This window comes from Ambystoma mexicanum, chromosome 2p, assembly GCF_040938575.1.
Source record: "Ambystoma mexicanum isolate Mex_15411 chromosome 2p, UKY_AmexF1_1, whole genome shotgun sequence".
NCBI lineage: Eukaryota > Metazoa > Chordata > Amphibia > Caudata > Ambystomatidae > Ambystoma > Ambystoma mexicanum.
The window spans coordinates 978,388,647-978,416,072 of NC_090923.1; the positions used below are offsets into that span (position 1 = coordinate 978,388,647).

The 27,426-nt window shown below is 50.1% G+C and overlaps 1 protein-coding gene across 5 annotated transcripts in view; it reads left to right on the top strand.

The window, feature by feature from the left end:
* PC (pyruvate carboxylase) overlaps positions 1 to 27,426 on the top strand; it is a 2,561,538-nt gene that overhangs the window by 2,450,450 nt on the left and 83,662 nt on the right. For all 5 annotated transcript variants that reach the window (XM_069644789.1, XM_069644792.1, XM_069644793.1 and 2 more), the window contains one exon: positions 17,418 to 17,662. In XM_069644789.1, the coding sequence (XP_069500890.1) occupies positions 17,418 to 17,662 (245 nt within the window). The remainder of the gene's footprint in view (positions 1 to 17,417; positions 17,663 to 27,426) is intronic.

Sequence of the window (27,426 nt, forward strand, 5' to 3'; positions counted from 1 at the left end):
CAATCACTCCCATAGATTGGGAAAGCAACTCTGTTGGTGGAAATTCAGTCGCTCATCGAGAGCAAGGCAGTGGAAGAAGTCCCAGCCTCTCAGCGAGGATTGGGCTTCTACTCCAGGATTTTCGCCATTCGAAAGAAAAACCTGGCTGACCCGAGAGTTTTGTTGGACCTGTCCACCCTCAACCTCTACCTCCCTCTTCAAAAATTCAAGAGGGTTACGCCAGTACTCATTGCAGAGACATTGCGCAGGGGAGGCTGGATGTGCTCCCTGGATCTGAAGGACACTTATCTACACGTCCCGATTTGGCAGCCGCATCGCTCCTTTCAGGATCATGGGCTGTCATTTCCAATACAAGGTGCTACTCTTCGGCTTCAATTCAGTTTCCAGGGTATTTACCAGGCTCATGAATGCAGTGGCAGCCCTCCTCAGGGCCACCACGTCTACCCATACCTGGACGACTGGCTCATCAGGGCGAGATCTCTGGAGGCAGTTCATCACACTTCCTCCACCCTTATGGTCACTCTTCACGAGCTGGGATTCTCGATCAATCTCAAGAAGTCTCAGCTGCAGCCTACGCAGAGCCTGACCTTCCTGGGCCTCATATGGGACACAAGCTCAGAGAGTGTTTGCCCCTAGGAGGACAAGATCGCGGCCATCAAGAGGGCTCCTACTCACTTCCTCACCCGAGAAGTGACCTCGGCCTGGTGGTACCAACACATATTAGGTATCACGCAGTGGTCCTACTTGCCGTACCGCACACGAGACTCAATATGAGGAGATTACAGCTGCACTTCGCAGCCTCATGGAATCAGGAGCAGGGCTCCCAAGCAGCGCCTGTCAGCATTCCTCCTTCTCTCCACCCGGACCTCACATGGTGGTCCAGGGACAGCAACCTGCGGACAAGCAAGTCTTTCCGGCAGCCGGCCCCGCAGGTCACCATCACTACGGATTCCTCCCTGGAAGGCTGGGGGGCCAATTTGGACAACCACCGTGTCCATGGAGTCTGGACCCTGCAGGAGTCTCATATCAACTGGCTGGAGCTGAACGCCATCTGGCTAGCTCAAAAAGCTTTCCTTTCGCTCATTGGGGGCAAGGTCATCCTCATCCAGATGGAAAACTCCACCAGCATGGTACTATGTCAACAAGCAGGGTGGTACCAGGTCGCCCCCACTGTGCAACCTTGCGGTCAGCATGTGGGACTGAGCCCTTGAGAACAATATCTACCTAAGGGCCATCCACCTTCCGGGGGAGTCCAACCTGGCCGCGGACAGGCTCAGCAGACTGGGAGTGGACAATTACAAGTGGCAATTGACCCATCAGGTGCTGATGGAGATATGCAGCAGATGGGAGCATCCTCAGATGGATCTCTTTGCCTCCTGGGACAACAGGAAGTGCCAACAGTTTGCATCCTGGCAGGGGCAGGGCCCCAGCTCCCTGAACAATGCATTCCAGATACAGTGGAATGGCATGACAGCGTATGCCTTCCCTTCGACACCCCTGGTCCGCAGGGTGATCTACAAGATAAAGGAATCTTGTCACCTCATTATCATTCTGATGGCTCCATGGTGGCCGGTGAGACCATGGTTCTCGGAGCTTCTCCACCTCTTGGACATTCACCTGCCGATGGGCTCAGCTCATCCTCTGGTGCAGGAGGGGGGCAGGGTCATCCACCCTGTTCCACAGAAATTAGCCCTCGCAGCGTGATTCCTGAGCAGGTCCCGCTGAAGTACCTGAGCCTGTCACAGGCTAACCTAGACATCATTCATGGCGCTAGGAGCAAGGCTACTAGGAGCCAGTACAAGAGTAAATTGACTAGGTTCTGTCACTGGGCGGACTCTAAAGAAATTGACCCCCTTATGCGCACATTGAATGATGTGCTCGCCTTCTCTGCCCACCTTGCTCACTCAGGCGTGCAGATGGACACATGCTGCACCTATGTGGCAGCCATAGGGGCCTACAGAAATTCGGAGGAGGTGGTCTTCTCCTATTCCAACCCGGTAGTCAAGCGACATTTGGCGGGCCTCGCCGGGCTCTACCCACCCATCAAGAAACCACACCCTGTGTGGTACCTCAGTGTAGTGTTGAGCGCCTTGGCGCTCAAAGCATTCGAGCCATTGGCTTCTGCAGACAACAGGCTGGTCACCATTAAAAAACCTCTGCTGGTGGGTCTCACCTCTGCCTGCAGAGTCAGCGAGATCCAGGCTCTGGTGGCATCAGAGCCCTATACTACTTTTCACAGGGACAAGGTGGTCCTGAGAATGCACCCCGCGTTACTACATAAGGTAGTCTCCGCATTCCATCTAAGAAGGAGATAGTCTTGCCTACGTTTTTTGCCGATCCTAAGGACGAGGCTCAAAGGGTCTTGCACTGTCTGGATGTCAGACGCACTCCGAAATTCTATTTGGACAGGACCAAGGGCTTCCGCAAGTCGGATGCCCTGTTTGGCACCTTCGGGAGGTGGTAGGGGTCATGGATGGTTATCAGGCATCCAAGGCCTCTATAGCAATTTGGATGGTTTCGCCCATCAAGGAGGCCAATGTCCCATGGCAGGGCGGCCACCTGCGCCTCCCCTCCAGCTTTCTGTAAGCACTGCTGTTTGGGCGCCGACTCTAAATCAGACGCGGCTTTCGGACAGGCGGTCCTAAGGAATTTTTTTCTAAAGGAGGGTCGCCTCTCAAGCCTGGGGCTACATTAGTTGTAATCGCCTATGCAGTATGGAGGAAAGGGGATGGGACGTAAGAGTAATTAATAGTTACTCACCACAGTGAATAACGTACTCTTAGTCCATAGTCCCCTTTCCTCCATACGTCCTACCATCCTCCCCCCCCCACCCCCTAATAATACTGGTGTCATTTGGCAATGTTATATATTGTCGACCTTTCAATGGGGACTGAGTAGTGGCCCCGGTGGGTGGAGTCAGGGGAGCACATGCTCCCAGGGCCGCACACTCCCGCGCACCTCTAAATTGAAAGAAGAGAAGGTTTTTTCTGGTAAAAAAGGTTCCATCTGCCGTCCCTAGCGAGGGACGCACTTGCAGTATGGCAGGGAGGGGACAATGGACTAAGTACATTAGTCACTACGGTGAGTAACTATTGATTTACTCTGATGTCCCGTCCCCTTACCTTGACCCTGGATGGGCGACTATAAATGATGAAAACACCCTGGGAGGAGAGCTTGATACTCTATGCAAACAGATTACGATAGCCTGGTCAAATGCTGCGTCACCCCTGGCTTTGATATCCAGACAGAAGTGCTTGCAGAAGGCCGGTGGAGTGGCCGATATCGCCGCTCTGCTAATTACTTGCCAGGGTATGTGACGTTGGAAGGCAACAGCCGTTGCCTTGGCCCTTATAGCATCAGCTTGCATTCCCCTTGGTGACTCTTTGCACTGAGCCTTGTGTGCCTCTTGGATGGCCGCAGTCATCCATCTGGCTATTGAAGCCTTGGACGCTTGTTGTCCAGGCCTTTAGCCTCCGAATATGACAAATAATGAATAGGTCTTGCAAAAGGCCTTGGTCCTGACGAGATAGAATATTCAAATTCTTCTTGCATCCAAAGAGTGGAGAGCCTTTTCAGCGTCTTCCTTGAGGTTTGGAAAGAAAGTGGGGAGCACAATCTCTTTGTTAATGTGGAAAGAGGAGACCACTTTTGGAAGGAACCTGGGGTGCATGTGGAGCACAACCTTGTCCCGATGAAACATAGTGTAGGTCTCGGAAGCCACCAGAGCCTGAATCTCGCTAACTCTGCGAGCTGAAGTAAGACCCACTAGTAGCGCTGTTTTGAGCATGACCAATTTGATGTGCACTCTGGCCATGGGCTCGAATGGTTTGTGCGCAACGACACTAAAAGCATTAAGATCCCAGACTGGGTGCAGGCGTCTGACAGAAGGGTAAAGCCTGGTCAAACCCGCTAGATGCCTCTTCACCACTAGATTAGCCGAGGAGAAGATAAATCCATCCGAGTTCCTGTATGCGCCAATGGCCGCTAGGTATGTTCTGCAGGTGTCGACCTGGACCCCTGATCTGGCTAAACACGCTGAGAAAGATGACACCTAATCCACAGTGCAGGATAGCGGATTCCCACTGCTTTCCTTGGAACAGAAGCAGAACCTGTTCCATGTGCTCTTGTGGTGCTTTCGAGTAGCCCGACTCCTGGCTCCCTGGACGATTTCTAAGTTGTCTCAGGACAGCTGGAGATGTTGCACAGTCTCCTGCTCAGGTACTAGGCTGCTAGGGCTAGCCTCTCCACCCCCGCTGCACCAGGAGCGGGCCCTCCCCTAGCGGGAGAGGGACTTCAGGTTGGACTGACAGCTGCCGAAGGTCTGAGTACCGAGGCCTGGCCGGCTGCTGCAGTGCTATGAGGATGAGACGCAGCTGTCGGGATTGTCTGATCTTGCAAACAACCTTGTGGATGAGCGGGGTAGAAGGAAAAGTGTACACCCACATCCCATCCCAGGGGATCTGGAGTGCGCACCGAGGGAGCCGCGCGCCGTTCCCCCAGGAGGCAAACGGCTGACAAGTCAGGTTGCTCTCCATCGCAAACAGGTCTGTGATAGTGACCCCACCTGCTGAAAATCTCTTGAAGGACTCTTGTGTTCAGTTGCCACTCATAATTGTCGGAGCCCATACGACTGAGTCTGCCCGCCTTGAGGTTCGATTCTCCCGGCAGATGCAACGCTGAGATCCAGATATTCTGCTCGATAGCCCACTCCCAGCTGCTGAGGGCCAGTCTGCATAGGAGGGGAGGGGGATCTGGTGCCCCCTGCTTGTTTGTCATACATGCAGGTAGAGTTGTCTGTCCAAATGCAAACTGCACGGCTCCTGATTAAGGGCAGGAATGCCTTGATTGCGAGCCAAATGGCCATCATTTCCAACCAGTTGATGGGGTTTTGCTGGTCGGTCTTGGACCACAGACCATGTACTGAATGAGTCCCCAAGGTAGCACCCCACCCTTGGAGTGAGGAGTCCATAGTATGAATGGTCGGAGGCGGTCTGAATGGTCTGCCCACCATGAGTTTCGCATCCTGCCCCTGCCACGTGAGTTCCTGCTGTAGGAGCGGAGGTATAGTGACTGGTGCTCCTCGATGACCCGACTCCTGGTCCCAGGATGCCAGAAAATGCAGCTGCAGCCTCCTCATTCGCAGCCTGGTGAAGGGCATAGCCACCAGGCATGCCACCAGTACTCCTAACAGGTGCTGGTACCACCAGGCCATAGTTATTGTTCTGCTGAGGAAGTGAGCAATAGAAGATTTGTTTGCTGCCACGTTCTCCCCGTTGGGAACACCCTCTGCTTCGGAGTGTCCCACAGCCATCCCAAAAACGCCAGAGTTTGTGTAGGGTAGAGTGTAGTCAGGAGTCTGGTTGTCGAGTACCTGACCTGCTCCGGGGACCCCCCCCTACTGACTAACCAGTTGTCGAGGTAAGGATACACATGGAGGCCTTCTGACCTGAGTAGGGCCGCCACCGCGTTCATCAGTCTTGTGAATACCCTTGGCACTGAGTTCAAGCCGAACGGCAGCACCGTGTATTGAAAGTGCAACCCGATGACCTGTAACCTGAGGAAGGATCAATGAGAATGCACTATGGGGACATGCAAATATGCGTTTTCAGATCCAGGGAGCACGTCCAGTCCCTCCCGCCCCCCCTCACCAACAGCGTGCCTGCTATAGGTGCTGGCATCACCATTTTGAACTTCTGCATAGGTAGGTATAGATTCAGGAAGGAAAGATCTAGGACCACTTGCAGGCCCGCCTTGTTCTTCTTTTGAATGGCAAAGATGCAGGAGTAAAAGTTGTGCCTCTGCTGAGGGAGAGGGACCTCCTCCACCGCTTCGCTCTCCACGAGGGAACGAATCTCCGCTAAGAGTGAAAAAGTCCCTATCTGTGGGAGAGGAGGGGGCACAGGGGGGATGGTAGGGGCAGTCGGAATCCCGAGAAGACCACCAAAATCACTGATGTGTTTGTGAACCGTGAGTGCCAAGTTTTACTGTGCAGGGCCAGCCGGCCCCCCGACTGGGGTGCTGTGGACCTGAGAAGAGCAGTCATTGCTTTTTTGGGTCGGAGGCAAATGACTGAGAGGGAGACCGAAAAAGCCTTTGTGTGGAGACTTCTGTTTTTTTTTACCTATGTTGGCTGGGTGACCTGTCTGGTTGCCTAGACCAGCGGTCCTGGAAACCTGGGAAACCGCTGAAGAGATGTGTCCCGGTACCAGAGCCAGTTGACCCCTTGGCAGTGGAACCGGTAGGGCCCGTAGACCCCTCGGCTGTTAAGCTGGTAGCAACAACAGCCTTTGTGTCCTTGCTGCTGGTGCGAGGGACTGACTGACCCCTCCCATCAGTAGGCTTCCCCGGGAAGGAGTCGCCCCTGTGGGGTGCTTTTGAGAAGAGTATGCTTACCTTCTTGGTCTTCCTGTGTATGTATTCCCTAATGCTCTCCGGCAGAGTCCTGGAGGACAACTCCCTCCACTGTGCCAGCCTGCTTCTGAGAGATTGGGGTGTGAGACCGTTGCACGCTGAGCAGCCTTCCCATCCGTGGTCTTCCCTGATGCACCGGAGGCAAAGCACGTGAGAATCCGATGTGGGAAAGGGCCCATTGCACATCTGGCACCTGCTGAAGCCAGCCGTGGTCGAGATGCGCCGGGGACAGACTAGGGGACCGGTGGACATGGTCCCAAATACCTGAAAATTAGCAAACAAAAGATTAGGGAAAGCGCATGGAATTACGAGGCTTGAGGCCTCACCCAGGAGCGCTGGTGAAAGCGGTCTGTTCCGTCGACGCAGAAAAGAGGACTGGGGTGTGGCACCGTTGGGCAGTGTTAGGAAGGGAGAGTATTATTTTTCTGGTGAAAAAAGGTTCAGTTCCCGTCCCTAGCAAGGGATGCCCATACAGGATGGAGGAAAGGGGACATGACGTAGGAGTAAAGTTGGTACAGTAGCCCTAAAAACCCGAACCTTGGAATCAGCCAAACGGCTCAAAGCCCACACAAAAACCAAGAGCGATACGCCCTAAGAAGGGATTCTCATATCCCTACAAATAAAGTAAGCAACTGAAAACGAGAACCAAGGGAGCCAGAAAGGCCCTATATATTGAGTAAGGATTCATCCAAAGCGGAAACGAGAACCAAACAAGAGTGTAGAATCTTGTGGGGAAAGGCCAACGTAGTTGGCGGAGGAGAATTAAAGAAATATCCCTTCATCTACAACCACTAAGAGTTTTTACTTTTTTTGAAAGTTCATGATGTATATCGGAGTAAACCTTTTCTTTATTTGGACACAAACTGATGAAGTAAGGAGACCTGGAAATACTTGTGGACCTTGAAACTAGGAGAGATTCCTAGGAATCCTGTGAAACGGCAGAGTAAAGAACATTGAGGTCAAACCATATTGCCCGCTTTCTCTTATAAATTGTTTTCTCTAACTGGTAGGCCAGTTTAGAAGGTAGCATTTGGACAGAGGACCAGATTTATTATTTTTTTGACTTATTTTGATGCGCACCCTTAGTTTAGTTTGTCAGCTAGGGAACTTGCCTCTTAGCAGTAGGGCCAGTAAGGCGTTTTCTTTGATTTAAATAAACTTCCTGTAGTGAAGAGCGTCTTCTGGTCTGAGTCGTTTGTTCTGGCACGCCACAGTATATAATCTAGTTTAACAAACAAATGCCCTTTGATTTGAAGAATCGGGCAAGCACAGAACCCTCAGAATGGGATCTACGTCTGCAAACACTCTGATTGAAGATGGAACATAAAAAGTCAGCATTGCTTGATGAAGACAGCCCTTCACCAGTGAGTATCACTGCATGAGCGGATAACAGCCCGGCTTGAATCAGTCCCTATGTCTCTTTGTAGAGGAAACTTAACAATCCATTTGCGCACAAGTCAATTGCATACCTGATCGTTAGTGGTGGAGGGTCCTGGCTGTGAATTTCGCTTTCAACCTGCAAGGCCGACCCACTTATAAGTGTCCACTTTGACATGTGCATATCGCCCAGAAGATCCATGTTTGGTGCATAAGGATCAGCTTTACTAGGGGCCTTACTTACAAGGATGTGGACATCAGTGTGTGGGTGGCTGCAGTACTTCTCCATTGGGACGCCTAGAGTGCGGCACAACTTGTATGTCTAGGGCTGCTGCTTTAGTGATGTATTGCAGAGACTACCCCCTCCTACACAGTGGAAGTCTAACTTTACCCTCTGGACCATTGGATTTGCCTGCCCTATTCCACTATCCTCTCTTCACTTGGATTGGGAATTGCTGAGATTTAAACAGTCCTATAACAATATAGGATGTGAGGAATGCAGGTGTCTGTGCAATGAACAGCAGACCCTTAGGCAGTTACTCGTATAAGTAGGGGCCTCATTTTAACCCGGACACGAACATCGTTGAAAGACTAACGGGAGAGAGAAAAGAGGGAGGAAAGCTTGGTTAGAAAAACTAGGCAGGACAGAGTCACAGATCCCTCATACTATTAGTAAGTGTTCTAGCACCCAGAATGACAGCCTGGAGGTCTTGCCCGGGGTGCAGTGGTCGAAGTGTACGAAAAGAAGTAGTGGAACTATGCTCCCTGCTGGCCTGCACCCACTCCCCGTAAACCCCATCACCACACCCCTCCCACGCACAATACAAACCCCCAAACACATGCACCGGCCTTTTAAGGGACAGTTCAGTGTAGTGCACTGAAACTGCAAGTTTCAACTTCTTCCTACACTTTTATTTTCAAATGAAACAATTCCGGAACGGTTTCTTTTTAAAATAAAAGTATAGGAGCAGTAAAACTTAATTTAAAAAAGTAGAGGAGCACCGTTCCCAACCGCTCCCGCTCACTTCGACTACTGCCGGGGTGCAATGGGTGTGCACACCTCTACCTGCTATGGATTCAAGTATCACTTGTGCGGCAGGATTACATATGCCTCCATTGCTGTCCTGCCTGTTGAAACCAATTAGCAGAGGATTAGATCCGTTATGGACTCGACACAGAGGAGTACCCAGGATTGTCTAGGAAGTGGGGGCTGAAGCTAATGTAGTTGGGCCCACCGCAGTGACATTAACATCTGTAAATGCCCACATAGTGCTGTTGAGTGGGCTTTTACAGATTTTGTGTGGGCCTTGCACGATCAGGCCCTACCATGTCTACGCCTCCGACTTCGGATGGTACGTTGAAGAACATACTTCTGTGGGATAATCCATCATGGATGGTTGAAAGAAAACATATAATGGCGGTACAGACGGGGCATAGGAGTGGTCGAGAATTCAAGAGAACGCATATGCAAATACACGAGAGGCATGACTAAGTCAGAACAGAAGCACAGTAGGATGAGTAACCAGTCGTGTTACCAGAACCCAGAGATAGCTGGTTATGTATAACACTACCAAAATACTGATAGCATTTGCACCAAAAAGGGCACAACACCCACACATAACTTGGAAACCCGTTAACTATACCATAGTGATTGTGGGACCTACGTGGAACTGGCTCACCTCCTGCTAACCTTTTAGTGGGTAACATGAACGTAAGAGGTTGGCACATGAACCGGGACCCACAAAGCCAAATGAGCATGCGAGTCTGCCAAGGCGGAGAAGCATCTTTCCACTGAGCCACCAACCCAGGTTCACGAAGGAGATGTTCTTGGCGAAAGCCAGGCAAAGTTGTAGCCAGGAGTATTACTCCATTTTTGATAGTGTTTTGACATTATAGTTGCTCTACCACAAGCTGTGGTAGAACTGCAACTCCCAGGGACCCAACACCGCTGCATATGGTTAACATAAAATGCATCTGCTTTACTTGCATGCGCATGAGGGCGCACAACAATTATTGCAATATCATGGTACAATGCTCGTAGTTATGGGTCAGAGATGAGGAGGTCTGGACCTAATAAATTACCTTTGTGAAGTCTTGCACATGGTTAAGCCCAACTCCTGCACAGGCATGGAGCCCACTTCAAGTAATCTAGAATGTAATCCAAGAAGCTCAAACAACCTATCTGGTACCAACCTAATATTTCATCATGTGACAAAGGTGGGATAAGAGCCATGACCCACAGACTCAAAAATCCAAGAACTTAACTCTGGGCCACTGGTGTTTCTTGAGCCCCACATCAGTGGTCGAAGTGAGTGGGAGCGCGCTGGATCGGTGCTCCTCTACTTTTTTAAATTAGGTTTTACTGTTCCTATACTTTTATTTTAAAAAGAAACTGTTCCGGAATGGTTTTTTTTTAAAATAAAAGTGTAAGAGAAACTTGCACTTTCAGTGCACTACACTGAACGTTCCCTTAAACAGCAGGTGCATGTACTTGGGTGCTTTTACTGTGTGTGGGGGGTTTGGGGGCAGTGGGGGCAGGCCAGCAGGGAACGTAGTTCCACTACTTCTTTTCGTGCACTCGACCACTGCGGCACATTAACCAGGCATTACTACCATTCGAGGGTCGCCAGGGAAGTGACTTCCATCTTTAGTTAGGCCAGCCACACCACGGACACTAATTGCGAGGCTTTCTCCATGCTTCTAGCATCATTATTTGCCTTGAACACCTGTGCACCCTATACCGCCCAGTCTCCAGTGGTCGAAGTGTGCAGGAGTGTTTGGAAGCGTGCTTTAAAATTAAGTTTGACTGTTCCTATACTTTTATTTTAAAAATAAATTGTTCTGGAGTTGTTTAGTTTTAAAATAAGTGTAGGAAGAAGTTGAAACTTTCACTTTCAGTGGGTTGCCTTAAACAGCATGTGTTTGGGGGTTTGTATTGTGCGTGGGAGGGGGCATGGCGATGGGGTTTGTGGGTGGGGGTAGGGCAGGCCAGTAGGGAACATAGTTCCACTACTTCTTTCCGTACAGTTCGACCACTGCCGTCTCATGCAAAGTAGCGCCTGTTTGCCTCTACTAGTAAGTGGCCGAATCATACGCTTCCTGCCATGGGCCTGATCTGGTGGGAGAGAGTGGCATCACTAGTCCTGGTTACCCTCTGATTTTGGGCCCAGGTGCTTGCTCTCCCTTCCAGGCACCCGCACTGCCTCCTGGCAATCCCTTGCACTTGGGTCTGTATCTGTAACCCTACAACCCCCCCCTCCCCTTCTGCACTTATCAGACACCCGCTGTCTGTGCCTTAAACTTAGCACTTGCCACTTGCTGGCTGCACTACCACTGTTGTTTTTTTTTTTTTTTTAGTCCTTTGCTCAGTACTTTCCACTTCTTCTCCCCCCCTGCAGTTTCCCCCTTCCTTCTCCCCTGCACTTGGGCGCTCTCAATGTCACTGGGCCTAGTAAGATCATCGTTTGTGTTCTCCCTTGTTCCCCTCCCTTGCCTGGTCGTGCTCTGAAACACCTGTGTATGAGCGCGATAGAAAAAAAATATGAATATCAATAGTCTAACAATTGACTCAATCCTGTCCAAACTTCATATACAAGTCTCTATACCACGCCTAATTGTGTCTAAGTTTAGGAACCGGCCTTGCAACTTTGTATGCCAGCAGAAGAAGCCTCTCTCAGCATCTTTATTTCCCGTGAGCGGTCGTTAAACCTTGCCTCCCGCCCTCTTTTTAACCATTGAGCTAATTCGGAATGACCTCACAGCTTGAAGAGGAAAAAAACACGGTCGTAGACTAGATGCTTGAAGGGCTTGCATCCGCTCTCCGGGAGAACTCCATAAAAGGTTCACTTCCTTGCCAGCATGTAAAACTAAATCCGCGATAGTGCTGTTTCATGCCTAGCTGCAATGGGAACCTCCCCATGAGTGTGGTTCCAGGAGGGTGAAGCAAATCTATACATATGGCCCGCACTGGTGCAACCCTAACCCAAGCCATACCAGGGACCAGATTCCAGGAGAATGAAGCACACACAGTACTGCCCACAACAGCACCAGCGTTGTTGTGGCAGTTATGCAAGAGTTGGGTCTCAACCCCAATATTATAGAATGCTACAGTATTTCTCCATGTTATGGACCGCAACGTATATGGAAAGTTCCTGGGAAAGAGAAATAACCTCCGCATCCTGCAATAGCACGGCCATGGGTAGGAGTGTGGGAGGGAAGGGGTGGGGGTTACAGTCCACAACAGTCCAACCCTTCTTACCGCGCTATGCACCTGGAGCTAACAGACTGCTCCCATCCTCTGTCTCCACCTGAAGACATAAAAGCAGAGGCCAAGGACATGGAGGAACAAGCTTTCGACTCCATTTAGGGACTCTGGGCACATTCTGGAAATGTTTGGCTACTGTGTAGGTTTCTGTCTGCAAGGCAAAGAGCCCTTGTTAGGACTGTGACAAGATGAGGGTGGATGGAAAGTCATCTGAACGAATGGGTAAGAATCTAAGAGAAAAGTTACAGCCGAATATTGAAATCGATTGAGACAAAATCTGGGCAAGAGGTACGGGTAGACTCCTACCGGAAGGACAGTCAGTGAGGTTTATTTATTTAAAAAGGGCTGCTTTGAAGGAGGAGCCCAGCTGCTGAAGACGAGAAAGGGAGCAAGCAACAGAAGCCGGCTGGGGGAAGGGGAAAGAAAGGCGTCTTTCAAAGGTACGTCGGAAGAAAGGGAAGAGAAACGTCTACGTGACCTGGAGGCAGCGGTGGGCTGGACTACAGGGATCTCGAGATTTCCTGTTAGGCCTCTGCACCCCGGGCCTCTTTTGTGTGGTAACCTATTTTATTTCCACATTTTCTCATAGGAAAAGGCTGGTGCTTGGGCTTGCTGAAAATGGGGAATATGGGGCCACTTTAAACATTATATCCAGAGATTCTTTGGTTCCCAGTACACCCCTGCCTGGAGGAGGTTGGGCATGGGAAGGAAATGGAATATAATGGAGAATTGTGAATGGGACGAGAACATCTGGATGTTTAGGGCTAGAGAAATGGGTAGGACGTCAGAAAAGACCATCACTAAACTGTGCAAGGGGGACCACGGGCAGGGAGATCGGAAAGATACAGATCCGTGAAGGTTATTTGAAGGGCAGGCAACGGTGATGGGCAAAACGCTGAAAAGAAGCATGAGGGCAGAAAGACCACAGGAGAGCTGGTGTGGTAGAAGAGGCACGGGCAACACAAGCAGGAACCACAGAAAGATACAGAGACTGCCAAACGTTTCTGGTGTATCTCGGGGTGGGGCGGAATAGGGGGGGTGTATGTGCAACAGTCCTACTGGGGAGGCAGAAGGGAAAGGAAGCCCTTGGGCAAGAGAGGAAATGAGGTGAAGCGCGTGAACTACCTGGAGAGTGGTAGCTAGTCATCACCACACATGGTCACGTCAATGCTTCCCTACCGCCTGGAGTACCACCTGCAGCGGTGCAGCACCAGTGAGGGAGGGGGCAAGATGCCACCCCTGCCTAGGAAGGCAGACCTTCTTGCACCAGTGGTAGGGATGGCAGTGTGACCTGCCCACACTGCTTCAGAGCCACATGTGCTGCCCCCATCCCCCCACCTGCTGGCGGCTTGAGCCGTCCGCTGGAGTGGCAGCTCAGGGCGTCTAAGTGAAAGAGACTGGCGTGTCAGCGGCTGGTCAGCAGCTGCCCGGCCTGGCCGATCAGCCTTGATGCAAGCGGGCATGCCTGTTAGCCATCGCTGTTAAGTGCGTTATTAGCAATGATCTGCCTAATCCAGTGCCCAAATCCTCGCCCTGCTCTCATTTTCGCTCTGTCTCTTTCTTTCTCTGTTCATCTGTCTCTTAGTGTGTTTGGCAAGGGGCGACAGCCAGTCAATGCTGCCTGTGGATGAGCCAGAAAGTGCTGCAGGCGACGATCTTTTCGGGGGCTTTGGCGGTGGGCGGGTGGGGGGGGGGTTTCTGGGATTCATGGTGAATTACCCCTGTTTGTTAGCACACTGGGTGATCACGCTCACTTTGCCCGTGTATGTTTCTTTTGCCCCCCATCCGAAGATCGCCGCTGTATGCTCGCTTGTAGGTTATCTGTATAGTGGAGCCAAGCCCCTGGAGTCGTGTGTGTGGGAAGTTAAGTGTGTTTTATGAGGCTCTAGTCTGATGCCTGCCAGGGCCATCTTTCATTGCAACTTTAAGTCTCATTCTTTACTCACGGTTAATTTTTTTTTCTTTTTCTGTGTTCTTTGTCATGCAACATTCCTGTTTGTTCGACGCATAGTAAAGATGTTTACACCTAAAATAATGCATTAGTCTCTTCTTGAATGCCTTTTGACTTTGCTTGGAGGGCTATGATGCAGTCCACCTGTGAGAGGATAATGACGAACAATCATTAACTGCAAATGTTTCCTCTTTTCCAATCTGACATAGTGTTCAGCACGACGTTTTTTTCCGGGCTAAAACGGAGTGTTATAGCCCCGTGGGCCTGCGATGAGCAAGTGGAGAGGGCTCCACACTTCAGCCAATATGGGCAATGGATCACGGAGAACATATCTTTTTGTTTTTATCATTTTTGTATTGCCATGCTTTAGCTACAGCTTTTCACACTATATTAATAGTACACAATTAGTCAACAATACAATATCATACAGAAAGAAACAATTCTAACATATAATTTCACTATAAAATCTTACAATATATACTGTGAGGATTCACTAGGTGTCATCGCTTTTCCCCAGGGGGGAGCCCCTTCTCATGAGACTACAGAGGTGAGGCCGCTACTCAGTAGTCCCCCTAGAGGTGGTTTAATGCAGGAGGACCTCGTGGGCAGGGGCTTCCCTACTGTGGATGAGGGCAAACACCTGGGTGATAGACGCCACAACACGCAAACCTACCCGAAACCTCTATCACGCCTTTATAGCCCCCTTTCCTCCTTTCCTCCTCTCCTCCCAACTGAGGCAACAATGTGCTTTTGTAATATCAGGACAGTTTCACCAACTGAGATGAAGAATATCGTCTGAAACGCAAAGGTCAACTCCAATGCAAAGGTCAACTCCAATGCACGTACTGAGAAGAGGTGGCCCCAAGGAGCCATGAAAAGTGACTTATGGAAAGAGAGAAAATGTTCTAGTGCTCCCAGAGGGAGTGGTCACCAAAACAGCATAAAAACAGATGAAGTACTTTTGGGAACCTTCCTGGATGCGGTCCAGCCGAGAAGGAAGGCAGCACAGGAGACAGTCCAGCCGGGAGAAAAGGTGGAACAGAGAACGCTCTGGGGAAGCTAAAAGCAGTCATCCGCTGGAGACGAGAAGCAGGTGGCGAGAATCCTATGCCCAGTGGTCTGGTGCTGGTCGGGGACGTGGCTGGAGCCTGAGAAGTGGTGGTGCGACCTTGAGAAGGTGAATCATGTGGTTCTGCAACAGCGCCTACAGCACCATCCCGACGAGCGGGAACAAATAACCAGTAGCAGGAGCCGTGGAGACAAGGAAGACACGTACAATGTTTCTGAATGAAGCAAGACCCCAGGAAGAACTGGCAGAGCGTACCAAAGCCAACAAAGATAACAAGTGTAATGCAGGACCCGGTAGGGGCATAAAGCTCAAGAGTAAATGCAAATTAATTGGAACTACTAAGAGCAAGTTAAATGAACTTGATGATACGAGTAATCTTCCATGTGGCTGTACTTGGTATGAGAATGCACTAAGTGCACCTCGCAAATATGGGAGGAAAGAAAGGGTTTGGAACCCAAGCAAGATAAGGGACTGGGACCCAATGCAAAAACAATCAAGTATTTGAGGGAGTCGCCCTCAGGACAGTGGCAGAGATAGGTCCCCTGGCCACCAGGGAATGGTCTGGGACCCTGTCCACCATCACAGTGAGGGAGAAGCATCCACTGGCCACCGTTGAAGGCTCTGTGACCCAGTCCATCGCAAACTAGTGGTGAATAGCAAGCCACAGGTGTTATAAGAAGAGTCTGGGACACCAACAAAGAGACAGAGGACATCTTCCTCAGCATAGTGGCAGAGAAATGTCCATTAGTTACACGAGAAGGATCTGGGATCCTAAGACGATTTGGGCCATTGTCGAAAATCACGTTACAAAGGCATAGTGTGTATCAATCTGAAAGCTCAGAATATCAAGTAATACCAGGAGGTGGGAGTCAATCTTCTGGTAATAAAGCAGAACTATAGAGATGCCAGGGGAAAGATTATATAATAAGTGGCACATGCAACGAACCCCATTTGGGCTCAAAATCTCTAGCCTTATAGATTGCTTCGGGGAGATTTGCCATATAGAGGATAACAGATCATCATTAAATCTGGCATACGGGGAGTCTTTCCACTCTGACTTTTAGGAGGTCAACTGGAAGGCAAAAAGTCCCACTGCAGCATATGGCTATCCTTGACCAGTGCTTCACACAGAGAAGCTAACACATGTGTCTTCTTTGATTGTGTTTTGAAAGAAACCAGGGTGAAGTAGACCATGTCTAACATCCATTCATCGTTTATTAGATTCCCTTCCTGGTAAATCGATGCAAAGTATATTGCTATAGCTTTGCTATATGTGCTGCTTGTTCTTGCTCATTGTAATGATTTCTGTACCTTCAAGACAATTTAGCAGAAAGGAGTACTACAGCCTCTGAATATCCGTCAGTTCTTATGCAGTCTTTTTGAATGGTGGGGCAAATTAGAGGGTGAGTGTGCCAGGGTAAAAGGAAAGAGCAGTGAGTCCGGTCATTAACACTATGCACACAAGGATAACAGTGAGTGAAGCAATCCATGTCCACGGTGCTCACAGAAGTAGACTCGGCATATTGATCAGGATTGACCTGGTATTGAGGGACATTCATAATAGTGACGTTTGATATCGGCACAGACAAAAACGCATACAAATAATTCTATGTCCTTTGACAGATATGGTATGAAATACTCGTCAATGACAAAATATATTCTCTACATAGGTGGCGTGTCGAGAATGGGGAGGGTGCGACTCACTACAGGGGTCTGCAACCTTTGGTTCGCCAAATGTTTTGGACTAAAACTCCCATGATCCATCACCATGCAATATGCTGGATAGGACTGAAGTGTTGTAGTCCCAAACATCTGGAGAGCCAAAGGTTACAGACCCCTAGAGTAGGGGCAGTACGCCAAAGGCCCTTCAAGCGTTAGGAGGTGAGTTTGGATGCTATGGATTGGAAAGGCTAGAATTGTTATATTTTTGATGGAGTTTGAGTGGCATACCAGTGATAGGTGGCTAAGATTGAGAAAGAGCAATCGCAGCAAGCACAGCAGTGGGGTGGGAGTGGGAATGTAGGAAGGTTCCAGGTTGTACTGTATATTCTGGTGTGGGGTTAGTTCCAGACTCTGGCAGGGTTATCGAACTACAGGCCTCAAGGCCAGAAACATGTTGGATTAATATTAATGAGATGAATTTGCGTGCATTGGTTCCAAATGTATGACATTTTCTCCTCATGACTATCAATGAAGGATATCTTGAAAAACCTTCAAATGTCCGTTCCTCGAAGCATGGAGTTGGACAACCCTGCTAGATCATATGTCATTGCTGTAGTCTTGTTCAGTTCCTTCATTGCAGGTTAACATTACGAGTGACACTGTTTCCGTTTCCTTTTTCACAGGTATCCAGTTGGATAAGGTTTTTGACTACAGCGAGTACTGGGAAGTCACCCGTGGGCTTTATGCTGCCTTCGACTGCACAGCCACCATGAAGTCCGGCAACGCTGACGTGTATGAGAACGAGATCCCTGGGGGCCAGTACACCAACCTGCACTTCCAGGCCCACAGCATGGGGTTGGGGAACAAGTTTAAGGAAGTTAAGAAGGCCTATGTTGAAGCCAACAAGCTGCTTGGGGACCTCATCAAGGTTTGGACCACACTTTGCTTTCACAAGACGATGATGAAATGTGGGCAAAGAGGCAGGTGGGAGTGGACTGAATTTAGAGGTCCTTTGCATCTGGATAACATTACATTTTTCTAAAAATATATATTTAAGAATTGGGGATCTGAATGGTAATTGCTCAGGGCATAGCTTTCAGTTTCAGAGTTCGGATGGGAATGAATGGGGTAGGTGTTTGGCCTGCAGATGAAACAACAAATAAAAAAAACGGAACTGTGAAGAGGGTCCACCCATTGAAAGTCTCCAGTGAGAAATAAAAGGACAATTGCATTTCCATCTTTGGCCCGGGCAATGATTAGTTTGTATGATATGTAAACCTATTGTTTCAAAAGAGGAGAAATTGGGGATTGTCTTTTTACCCATTAAGGGAAGCTTTGTTGTTTTTGACTTTAAAGCAACGACTGCAGCCTTCAGGCTTTTTTGTGGGGTTGCTTTGGATTTATCAGAGAAGCCATATTATGTTTGCCACCCTGCATTGGAAGGCCATTAGGTTTTCAATTAGAATATTGGTTTTGGCTCGCCATGCTGATGCTGGGTGCAGTTAAAGATCCTGACTGCCCGGCGTATACATTATGTCTCAGCTTCGATATTCAGCTGGTGGCTGTAGGTCACCACAGAGATGTAGGTTTGCCAGGCTGTGCAGTATGAAGAGTGGGAGCAGCTAGTCAAGAGAACATGGCACATTAAGTCATTCCTGGTGAGGGGGAGGTCCATAAATCTGAGCAACTAATCATCGTTCTTCGCCTGCCAAGCCATTACAAAAGGGGAAAGACCATATGGAAATCAGGCTTGGCCCCACCCCCAAAAAAGCGGCAGGCCAGCCCAAAATGATTGGTCACACCCCTTCTGCATGAGACTCCAAGCATCCGCACTCCATGTTTCGTCCTTGGTTTGGGCCTCATCAGTGAGGAGTAGCTTGGGTCTCTAGCCTCAGCAAGCACAGGACCCAGGTCTGAGCATACCCGTCCTTCTCAGGGTGACGATAACAAAACGGGGTGATGTCTGGGAAGGTTTAGAATTAATTATAACCTAGGAGGAGCCGTGCTCTCCCGTATTTCTTTCAGTTTCCAAACGCAGTCCATATGATGGTGAGACCGCCTGTTGTGTCAGCATGGATCACCTCGATGTGTTGCCCTTTGCCTCATTCACAACTAACCCAGCCCCGCATTTGTAACAGAGTTCTTTGGGGAGCAACGTTGTAATTGAAAAATGGAAGATCTTTTAATTTCAAATAGTGCCTACATGCAGTTGCTGCCAAGACTTGCAACTACTAAACTTTTAATTTCCTCCCTCATTTTTTCTCGCTTTTTCTATTGTTCTTCTCTCCTAGGTCTGCCCGCTTCCCATCTTGCCCCCCCTCAAATCCCTTTACCACTCTGCCATCCGCCCCCTCTGTGTTCTCTCCCCTCGCAACTTCATTTCCAACTCCCTTTCTCACTTAGGACGGCTTCCTTTCCACTCCCAACTTAAATTTCACATACTTTGTCTTGTCTTTAAATTTCTTCACGACCTTGCTCCTCCTTACCTCTCCTCTCTTCTCTCATTCTATACCCCCTCTCTCTCTCTTCGTTCTGCTGATTTCTGCTTATTCTCTGTTCCCCCACCCTCTTGTGCCTGCTCTCGTTTCCGCTCTTTTCAGCTCCTTGCCCCCTTACTCTGGAACTCCCTACCTTTTTCTATCTGCTCCTCCCTCACCTATTCCTCCTTCTGCGCCTCATTGAAATCAATCCTTCATTCCCCTCCCTGACATCCTTCCCCCTCATCCTTCTCTCCCTCCCTCTAGTACCCGTCTTTTTGTTCTCTTCATCTTTCCCCTACTCTTCTAAATTCTTCTCCCTCCTACTATTCACTTTACTCACTACTTTCTCTTCCTCTTCCCTCCTTCCCCACACCCTTCCTCTCCTTTCCCCTTTTCTTATGCAAATTGTTCTACATGCTGATTTTCTGGTTTGATTCATGTTTACTGTTATTGCTTCTACTGTTCCATGTTTAATGTGTTCTTGTTGTTAACTGTAAAGCACCTAGGATTAAGGCGCTATATAAAACAATAAATACAAATATAAACTAAAGCTTGACGAGGCCTGCAGTAGAAACAACACAAAAAGGCTATGCTCTTTTGGGGGGAATGATTTCAGGGGGCGCCCCGTGTAAGGCCGCCCTGGCCCAGCTATCCATGGTTGCGAAATCCACACTCCCATTCCCCACTCCGCATCTTCATCAGTGTCATTTAGAGAGAGCCCGCCGCACCGACGCGCCTTGTGCGGACGCCTTTTGAAAATAAAGATTGCTTGCTTAAAATATGCAGCCAGGGGATTGGAATGGCTGAAAAATTAAATACCAGGCCTTTTCAATTTCCAACTTATAATAACGTCCATAACAATTTACACGCGGTGGCAGATTCTAATGTGGGCGCATATTCAGATTTCCCTTGTATTGCTGCTAATCGCGTGAGATGGGGGAGGCTGGATTATGGCAAAATAAAGCAGCGAAATAGCCTCTCTGCTGTCAGGCCTGCCTTGGAAAAGGAAATTTCCATTCTGTGTACTGTGTTCCCTCGAGGCGCTATCCGCTGCCTTCTGCATGACGCAAAAGTAATTCAGGATGTAGCTTAGGGGACTGCTGCAGTAAAACTATTGCCTGGTGTTCTGGCCCTTTTGCATTTTTTTTCTATCTGCATGTGACACAGTTGGGGGTCGCTTTAGTTGGTGCACCTTCCTTCCCTTCCACTTAACCAATGCTAGAATGGCAGACCTGAAACGCTGAGTGTTGCATTGTGTCCTTACCCTGTCAGTCCCCATCGTGCTGCAGCAGGATGATGGGGGTACATCCTTGATTAAAGAAAAATTAAGAACTTCTCAGTTTATGAACTTATGGGTGCCACGCAATGTCTCGTCACTCGGCCTCACGCAGTCCTCTGCCATGACATGGAAAATTGAGCAGGTTATATCCTATCCCTCGTCGCTTAATAACATTCAATTAAAAATGACTTTTGCGTCAAGGTGGCCAGAGTCCAGTGCAAACCCTTAGTAACCAATACCGAGCAAAGTGACGACTACCCCAGAAATCATGTATTTTCTTCCTGGGGAAAGCACTTTCCTGCTTACTCCCCCATGGTAAGAAACAAGATCACATTCGCAGGGTGTGCCCCATTCGCTCCTCGTTACCCCTAGATAGGTCATCGATAATAATCTCTGTTGATCATTATTGCAGGTAGGTTCAGACTAATACTCTTCTGGGTCTTTAGAGGGAAACCTCCAGCACAGCCCAACAAGAGGGCGAATACTTGATCAAGTTCTCACAAACTGCATCAGTAACCAGTGGACCCATATGCAGACAGACTGATAACATAACCTGGGTGTGGGAAACCAACACCCTTTCGCATCAGGTAATGCACGAGAAACATTGGATGAGTGTTGGCAATAAAAAGGCTTTGGGATTGTATTGAACGATTATGGTCATAACAAAACAATCATAATTACAGTAACCATAATATGCTGTACTTTTGGACATCGGGTCCCGAGGTTGCCCCCTCTGGCCCATGCCGCCATTCTTGTCCCACGACAGTGTGGTCACCGTACAGTGAGCTGTCGTCTTTCTCCTCCTTCTCGCCCTTTTTCTAGGGTGGGAGGGTTCTGCGAAAAAGAAGAGAGAGACTGCGTATGCAAATAACTCTCTTGTTTGGGTCCTGTGCAGAGACCACAAACTGATTCTGGTTTTCTGCTGCCAAGGCAGCGTCTTATATTGGACTCAGGGGCTGCCGCTGGGTCTTTGTTGTGCCTGTGTTAGGGGGCTGTGTGCCAGCCCCCCTCTCCCCGGCCAGCTGACGTCAACGGCAATTGCATGTTGTGCCCTGCCTACTTCCTGCTTTCTTTGTCATTGGTGCTCCGCACCCCTTTGGGGGGGAAGGGCAAGGTGTTGATTAACACCCTGCCCTTCCTTCTTCGCTTCCCGGGCCAGCGACTGCATGTCGCTTTGTAGCTGTGGTAGGGGAGAGGGGGAGCACTGGTCCATTTGCTGGGCTGTAGTTCACCCCTCTCCCCTTCCTGGCTGCCATGGGGTACGAATTACCCGGCCTCGCTTGTGGCCCATAACCACTGGACCCATATGCAGACGGACTGATAACATAACCTGGATGTGGGAAACCAATGGCCTTTTTCCCCAGGTAATACACGAGAAACATTGGGTGAGTGTTGGCAATAAAAAGGCAGTGAGATTTTATTGCACACTTATGGTCATAACAAAACATAATCATAATTACAGTAACCAGAATATGCTGTACTTTTGGGCATCGGGTCCTGAGGTTGCCCCCTCTGGCCCGTGCCGCCACAACCTGGATGGGTTACCGGCTGTCCAGGTTCCCCCAAAAGTTGCTGCTAATTTCTTCCCCTAGATGAATAGTCTGCCCATACTAGTTGGGGCTCGCCCCTTGGCCGTGCCTGGTAATGATCCCTGTGAGGGTATTGTCATTTACCTGGCCTTTTCCTTAGGGAGAGTGAATTTTCAAAGCTGTAAACATTCACCTTGCTATTTGACCAGCTCTTTGCTAGCTTGAAGGTATGTGTAGCCATCCATCATGTGCTGGCCTCTTATTTTCCCCTTGCAACGCTGGCTCTCATTTCTTTTGGTAAACTAATAACTCCAGTTTGTTTAAGCTAACATAAATCTTGACTTCCCCTTGGGTTTGTGTGGCTCGTGCTCTGACCATTTCTGGTCTTACCGGTTCTGAACCCCCTTCTCTTTTATCTATTTGCTGCAGTACTATAATATATTACTGTATTCGCTGTGGGCTGGCTTGGTATTTTTATTAAATCGCTTCCCGCATTATGCTAGCACTTGCACTGCTCTTAGGGGAGCCCCGGAGTGTTACCCTAGTTTTGTAGTTTTACTGCTACCAGCCTACTTTTTATTTTTTTCCACCCTTTTTCAGGTATTGGGCCTCATTACGACCCTGGCGGAAAGTGACTGACCGGACCGCAACAGCGTAAATAGCGTTTCCGCCATTGCACGAAGGAGCAAAGTGCGGCCAATCACGACCCATCGGGCACGAGCATTACGCCATGGCGGAATCCGAAAGGCTGCGATGGCGGAAATGACCCCAAAACGGCCCTTACCGCCGCCGTACGCTGCACCAGGTGCAATACCGCCACCCATCTTAGCGGTCACCGTAATGAGCGGTCACCGTAACGAGCGTGCACCGCAAATTACGGCCACCGTAAATATACGGAAACGGAAGTAAAAGCATGTGGCCGGAACGGGAAACAGCACGCCGCACAACTATAAAATCCGAATCCCAACACAACCATAAAAAATCCGACCCTGACACACATCCCAACCCGTTTGCAACCCCAGTTAAAAAAATAAATATGGGAAAGGTAGCCAAGAAAGCGTGTGACCGCAAGCGGCAGGTACACTTCTCCCGAGAGGAACTGACCGTGCTCACCGAGACCCTCCAGGAAAATTCCGCCGTCGTCTTCTCCAGTCAAATGACCAGGACGGCCCTTGCCAACAAGAAGGCCATATGGGCCCTGGTGGCACAGCGCGTAAGTGCGGTGGGGACAACACCCCGCACGCCACAGCAATGTCGCAAGCGGTGGGACGACCTGCGGATCCGCGTACGCAGCATACTTTCTGCGAACAGGAACATCGCCACAGCTACCGGGGGGGGTTCAGAGTCGCCCATCAAGTTGACCCCCTGGGAGGAAATCTGCGCCTCCACCATAGGAATGGAGAGCATAGAGGGAGTCGGAGGGATGGAGAAAGGAGTGCCGACATCCGGAGAATCAGGTAGGTTGGCCAAGAGAAACAATGCGAAATCCACAAACCACGAACATGTGCAGTACCATGTGACCCCATAGTGCAATACATACTTTGCCCTGACAGCGCCCTCTAAAAGTCAGAATGAACAAACAAATCAATCAAGAAGCCATAAACAACCCCTACATGTGCAGCATGCACCCCCTAACTGCAGGCAGCCAAATGAATGCATCCTCAATCCACACGAAAATGAGACCACCTCCAAGGCCCAGTCCCAAATCAGCCTCATGTACCACCCCAATGCATTTGATACGTTGCCATTCCAAATCCGACAGACCCATAACTAACGCTCGCCCCTCTTTACTCCACCACAGGGTCCGATACCAACGACGAGCTGCAGGACACCCCTACCAGCACGCCTGCAAAGAGGGCCAGGACCAACGTCCCAAGAGCCTCCACCTCAGGTGCAAGGATCAAGACACGGCAGCAGCAGGAATCAAGTGGCAGCACACTGGAGGGGACTGCAACAGGCACCCCAGCAGCCAGCAAGTCCACAACCCCAGCACCACAGGTCCCCCCAAAGAACGTATCTGATGGCACTGCCTCTGGTGGTAGCAGCACCATAGGTGACACAGCTGTCATGCCAGCATGCTCCGACACGGAAAACAGTGCTGGCGACGTAGGTACCATCCATGACCTTTCCCAATCCCCCTGCATGTTCCATCCCCTACACCATGACGAAACCACGCAGGGGCACCCTGAAGACGACGACTGGCCAACCCCCACAAGTCCTGTGCCAAGGCAACATGTGTTGAGCAGCCCCCCTGTCACACCACCGCAAATGTCCATGGCCCAGCAGAGGCAACAGTCCCTCGACCTGCTGATCGAGCAACAGCAGGAAGCGTCCACGCTACTCAAGGACCATGCAAATGAATGCGGGGGTTCCAGGGCAGCCATGGAAACATCCACCGAGACACTCAGGGCACAAATAGAGAAAAGTAGTGAGAGCCTCAGGGGAGAAATGGAGAGAAGCACCGAGAGCCTGAGAGCACAAATGGAGAAAAGCACCGAGAGCCTGAGGGGGGAACTGCATGCGACGTCCAAAGACGTTTGTGCTGAACTTGCTGCTGTGCGCCGTGTGCTCTCGGAGCTCTCACAAACCCTCAGAGACATGCATGGACGCGAGCAGGCAGAGACATCATCCGTGGCAAGTTCCGTCCAGGGCAGCCCCCAACGCAGATCTGGCAGGAACCTGCGCTCCACGGGCAGGGGTGCCCCTGATACCCGTAGAGGGGGCTTGCAATAGCGTCTACCCACGGACAGCATGCATATTTGGACACTGGTGTTGGGGGGGGAGGTAGTAGGGTGGAGGGGGTGTGTTGGGCTTCACTGGGTGGCGGGTCCATAGGGTGTATAAATCAAATCACATTAACAATACAGCACCTCATTATCATCCAATGACATGTGTGGACATTGATATTTGCGTACGAGGCCTTCATAGGCGTACAGTCCACAATGTGCCTGTACTACACACACACAGTGCCACAGGTCCCCTTTCCGTGTAATAGGCACCATGCGTGGTTGCTAGAAGCATGCATCTATGATGCTCTGTCGGATTGCACGTACATCCTGTGCCTCATGGACTCCTTGAGGTGCCTCCACATCCCCACCCTCATCATCATCATCATCTTCAGGTGCATGCAGTACAGCGTCAGGGGGCATGGGCACATTCCTACGTATGCACATGTTGTGCAGCATGACACATGCCATGACCATCTTAGAAACCTTCTCATGGCTGTACATGAGTGCCCCGCCAGACCTGCTGAGGCTGCGGAAACGAGCCTTCAGTAGGCCGAATGCCTGTTCAATGACCACACGGGTACGTGAGTGGGCATGGTTGTAGTCCTCCTCATGCTCGTTCTGTGGGTTCCGGATTGGTGTAAGGAGCCATCTCTTCAGTGGATACCCGGCATCACCTGTATGAGACGAATAAAGGGTGTCAGTGGAATGATAGTGCTAAGTAGCCCCCCCCCCCCCCCTGCAAGGTCATTGACGCATCAAATGGGCCACGATGTCATGCATGGAATGAGACTCACCGAGTAGCCAGGATCTGTGCCCTGCGTGTCGCTCCATGTAGCGTGGTATTCTTGTGTTCCTCAGGACCATAGAATCATGGGTAGATCCTGGAAATCTGGCACAACAATGCGTAAATATCTTGTTGGAGTCACACACCATTTGCACATTGATTGAATGAAATTGTTTCCGGTTGCGGTACTGGACCTCCATGGCATGTGGGACAACCAATTCAACATGGGTGCAGTCGATGGCACCAATGCAACCCGGGATGCCGCCAAGTGCATGGAATCCCACTTTAGCGTTGGTAATCTCCTGGTACGTGCGTGGTAGTGTGATGTGGTCGTCGGCGTGCTTCAGGAGGGCATCGTGCACTTGGAAGAGTGTCCGTGAGAACAGTGGCTGTGAAATGCCATGCAACTGTCCCACTGTGTGCTGGTAGGTGCCTGTGGCCAGGAAGTGGAGTGCAGACACCACCTTCAGTAGGGGTGGGATGGCGGTTGGGCTATCTATCATGCTCACGAGGTCAGCATGTGTCATGTCCACAATGGCGATTATGGTGTCCCGGTCCAAACGGTAGAGGGTGTGGATCTGCTCAGCAGTGAGGTTGAACGGATCGGCTCGGAGGCGTGGGATTGCGGGCCGCCTGCGTGGTGGTAGTGGCAGTGCTTGTGGGCCTTGCTGACCCTGCCTTGCCCTCCTCCTCCTCCTTCTCCTCCGTCTCCCCTGTGCGCCCGGTTGTTGTACCTGTTGTTGTTCGTCGTCTTCTTGTAGTTGTAGCACTTGCAGTGCTATCTGGTACCCCAGGCCCAACATCGCTAGTCCTGCCGGTAGCATTTTGGAGTGGGAGTGGTTGTGGGAGGGGTTTGGGTCTGCAATATATGTGCTGTCGGCCTGTATGGCCTCCACCTGTGCTGATTGAATGAATCTGTGGCAGATGCAATCCCTTCTGGTCGAGCACGTCCCGCACGTAAGGCTGCATTTGGCCGCATGGCATCTTGGGATTTGAATCATGTATCTAATCCCGATGGCAGTGTGATGTACTTTGACTGATCTTCATGCTATGCTCCCATTGTTACACATGCTATGATTGCAGCCGCTTACATACCTGTGAAGAGTCAGTGGTATGTAGGGCTCGATCGATGGCCGACCCTCATGCAGCACAGTAACGTACTTCACCGACGGGCGTGGCGTGCCATTTGTGATTGCAGCCAGTTAGCATCATGACACACAGCCGCACTACATTGATGTAATTGTGAATGCAAGCGTTCACAGAAGCCTTTTCGACGTAATGTTGCAAGTGAGGAATTCGAAGGCCAGCATTTTGGGTTTTGAAGTAGCGGCGAGGATACGCCCACAGGTCTGGCTGGAAATGTAACGTTCTATTGTAGAATGTCCTTGGGACATGGCCCATAACGAGCAGGCAATGAATGATATGAATTGAATGGGATGCGCAATAGCGTAGTGGACGATAAGGCAGGACGTTCCCAAATCCATCTTGCTTCACAACACTACAGATCCGGCCAGGGGCACAGTGGTTTTTGCGGACTGCATTACGCACAGACGCGATGGAAGTTTCACATATTATGTGAGTGAATATTCATGCGTTTTCATTGCGGGATGAGGGAATGATGTGTGGATGCATGGACTGATGATTCCGTTTAGGGTCTGCCATGTACATGGGTTTTTTGATTCACTCCCCTTCCCCTGCGTTATGTGATGCAAGGCTGCCATAGTGGGACATACGTCTATCTGCCCTTGTCGGATCCTCCCTGTCTCGACGCGCCTTCATACACTTGTGTCTAGGCACGTTACTAATCCCATGTCATGGGTTCTATCTTGACGGACGCATGCACAGTAACCGACGTTGACAATGGTGTATTTAGCTCGATTGGTTTCGTTAT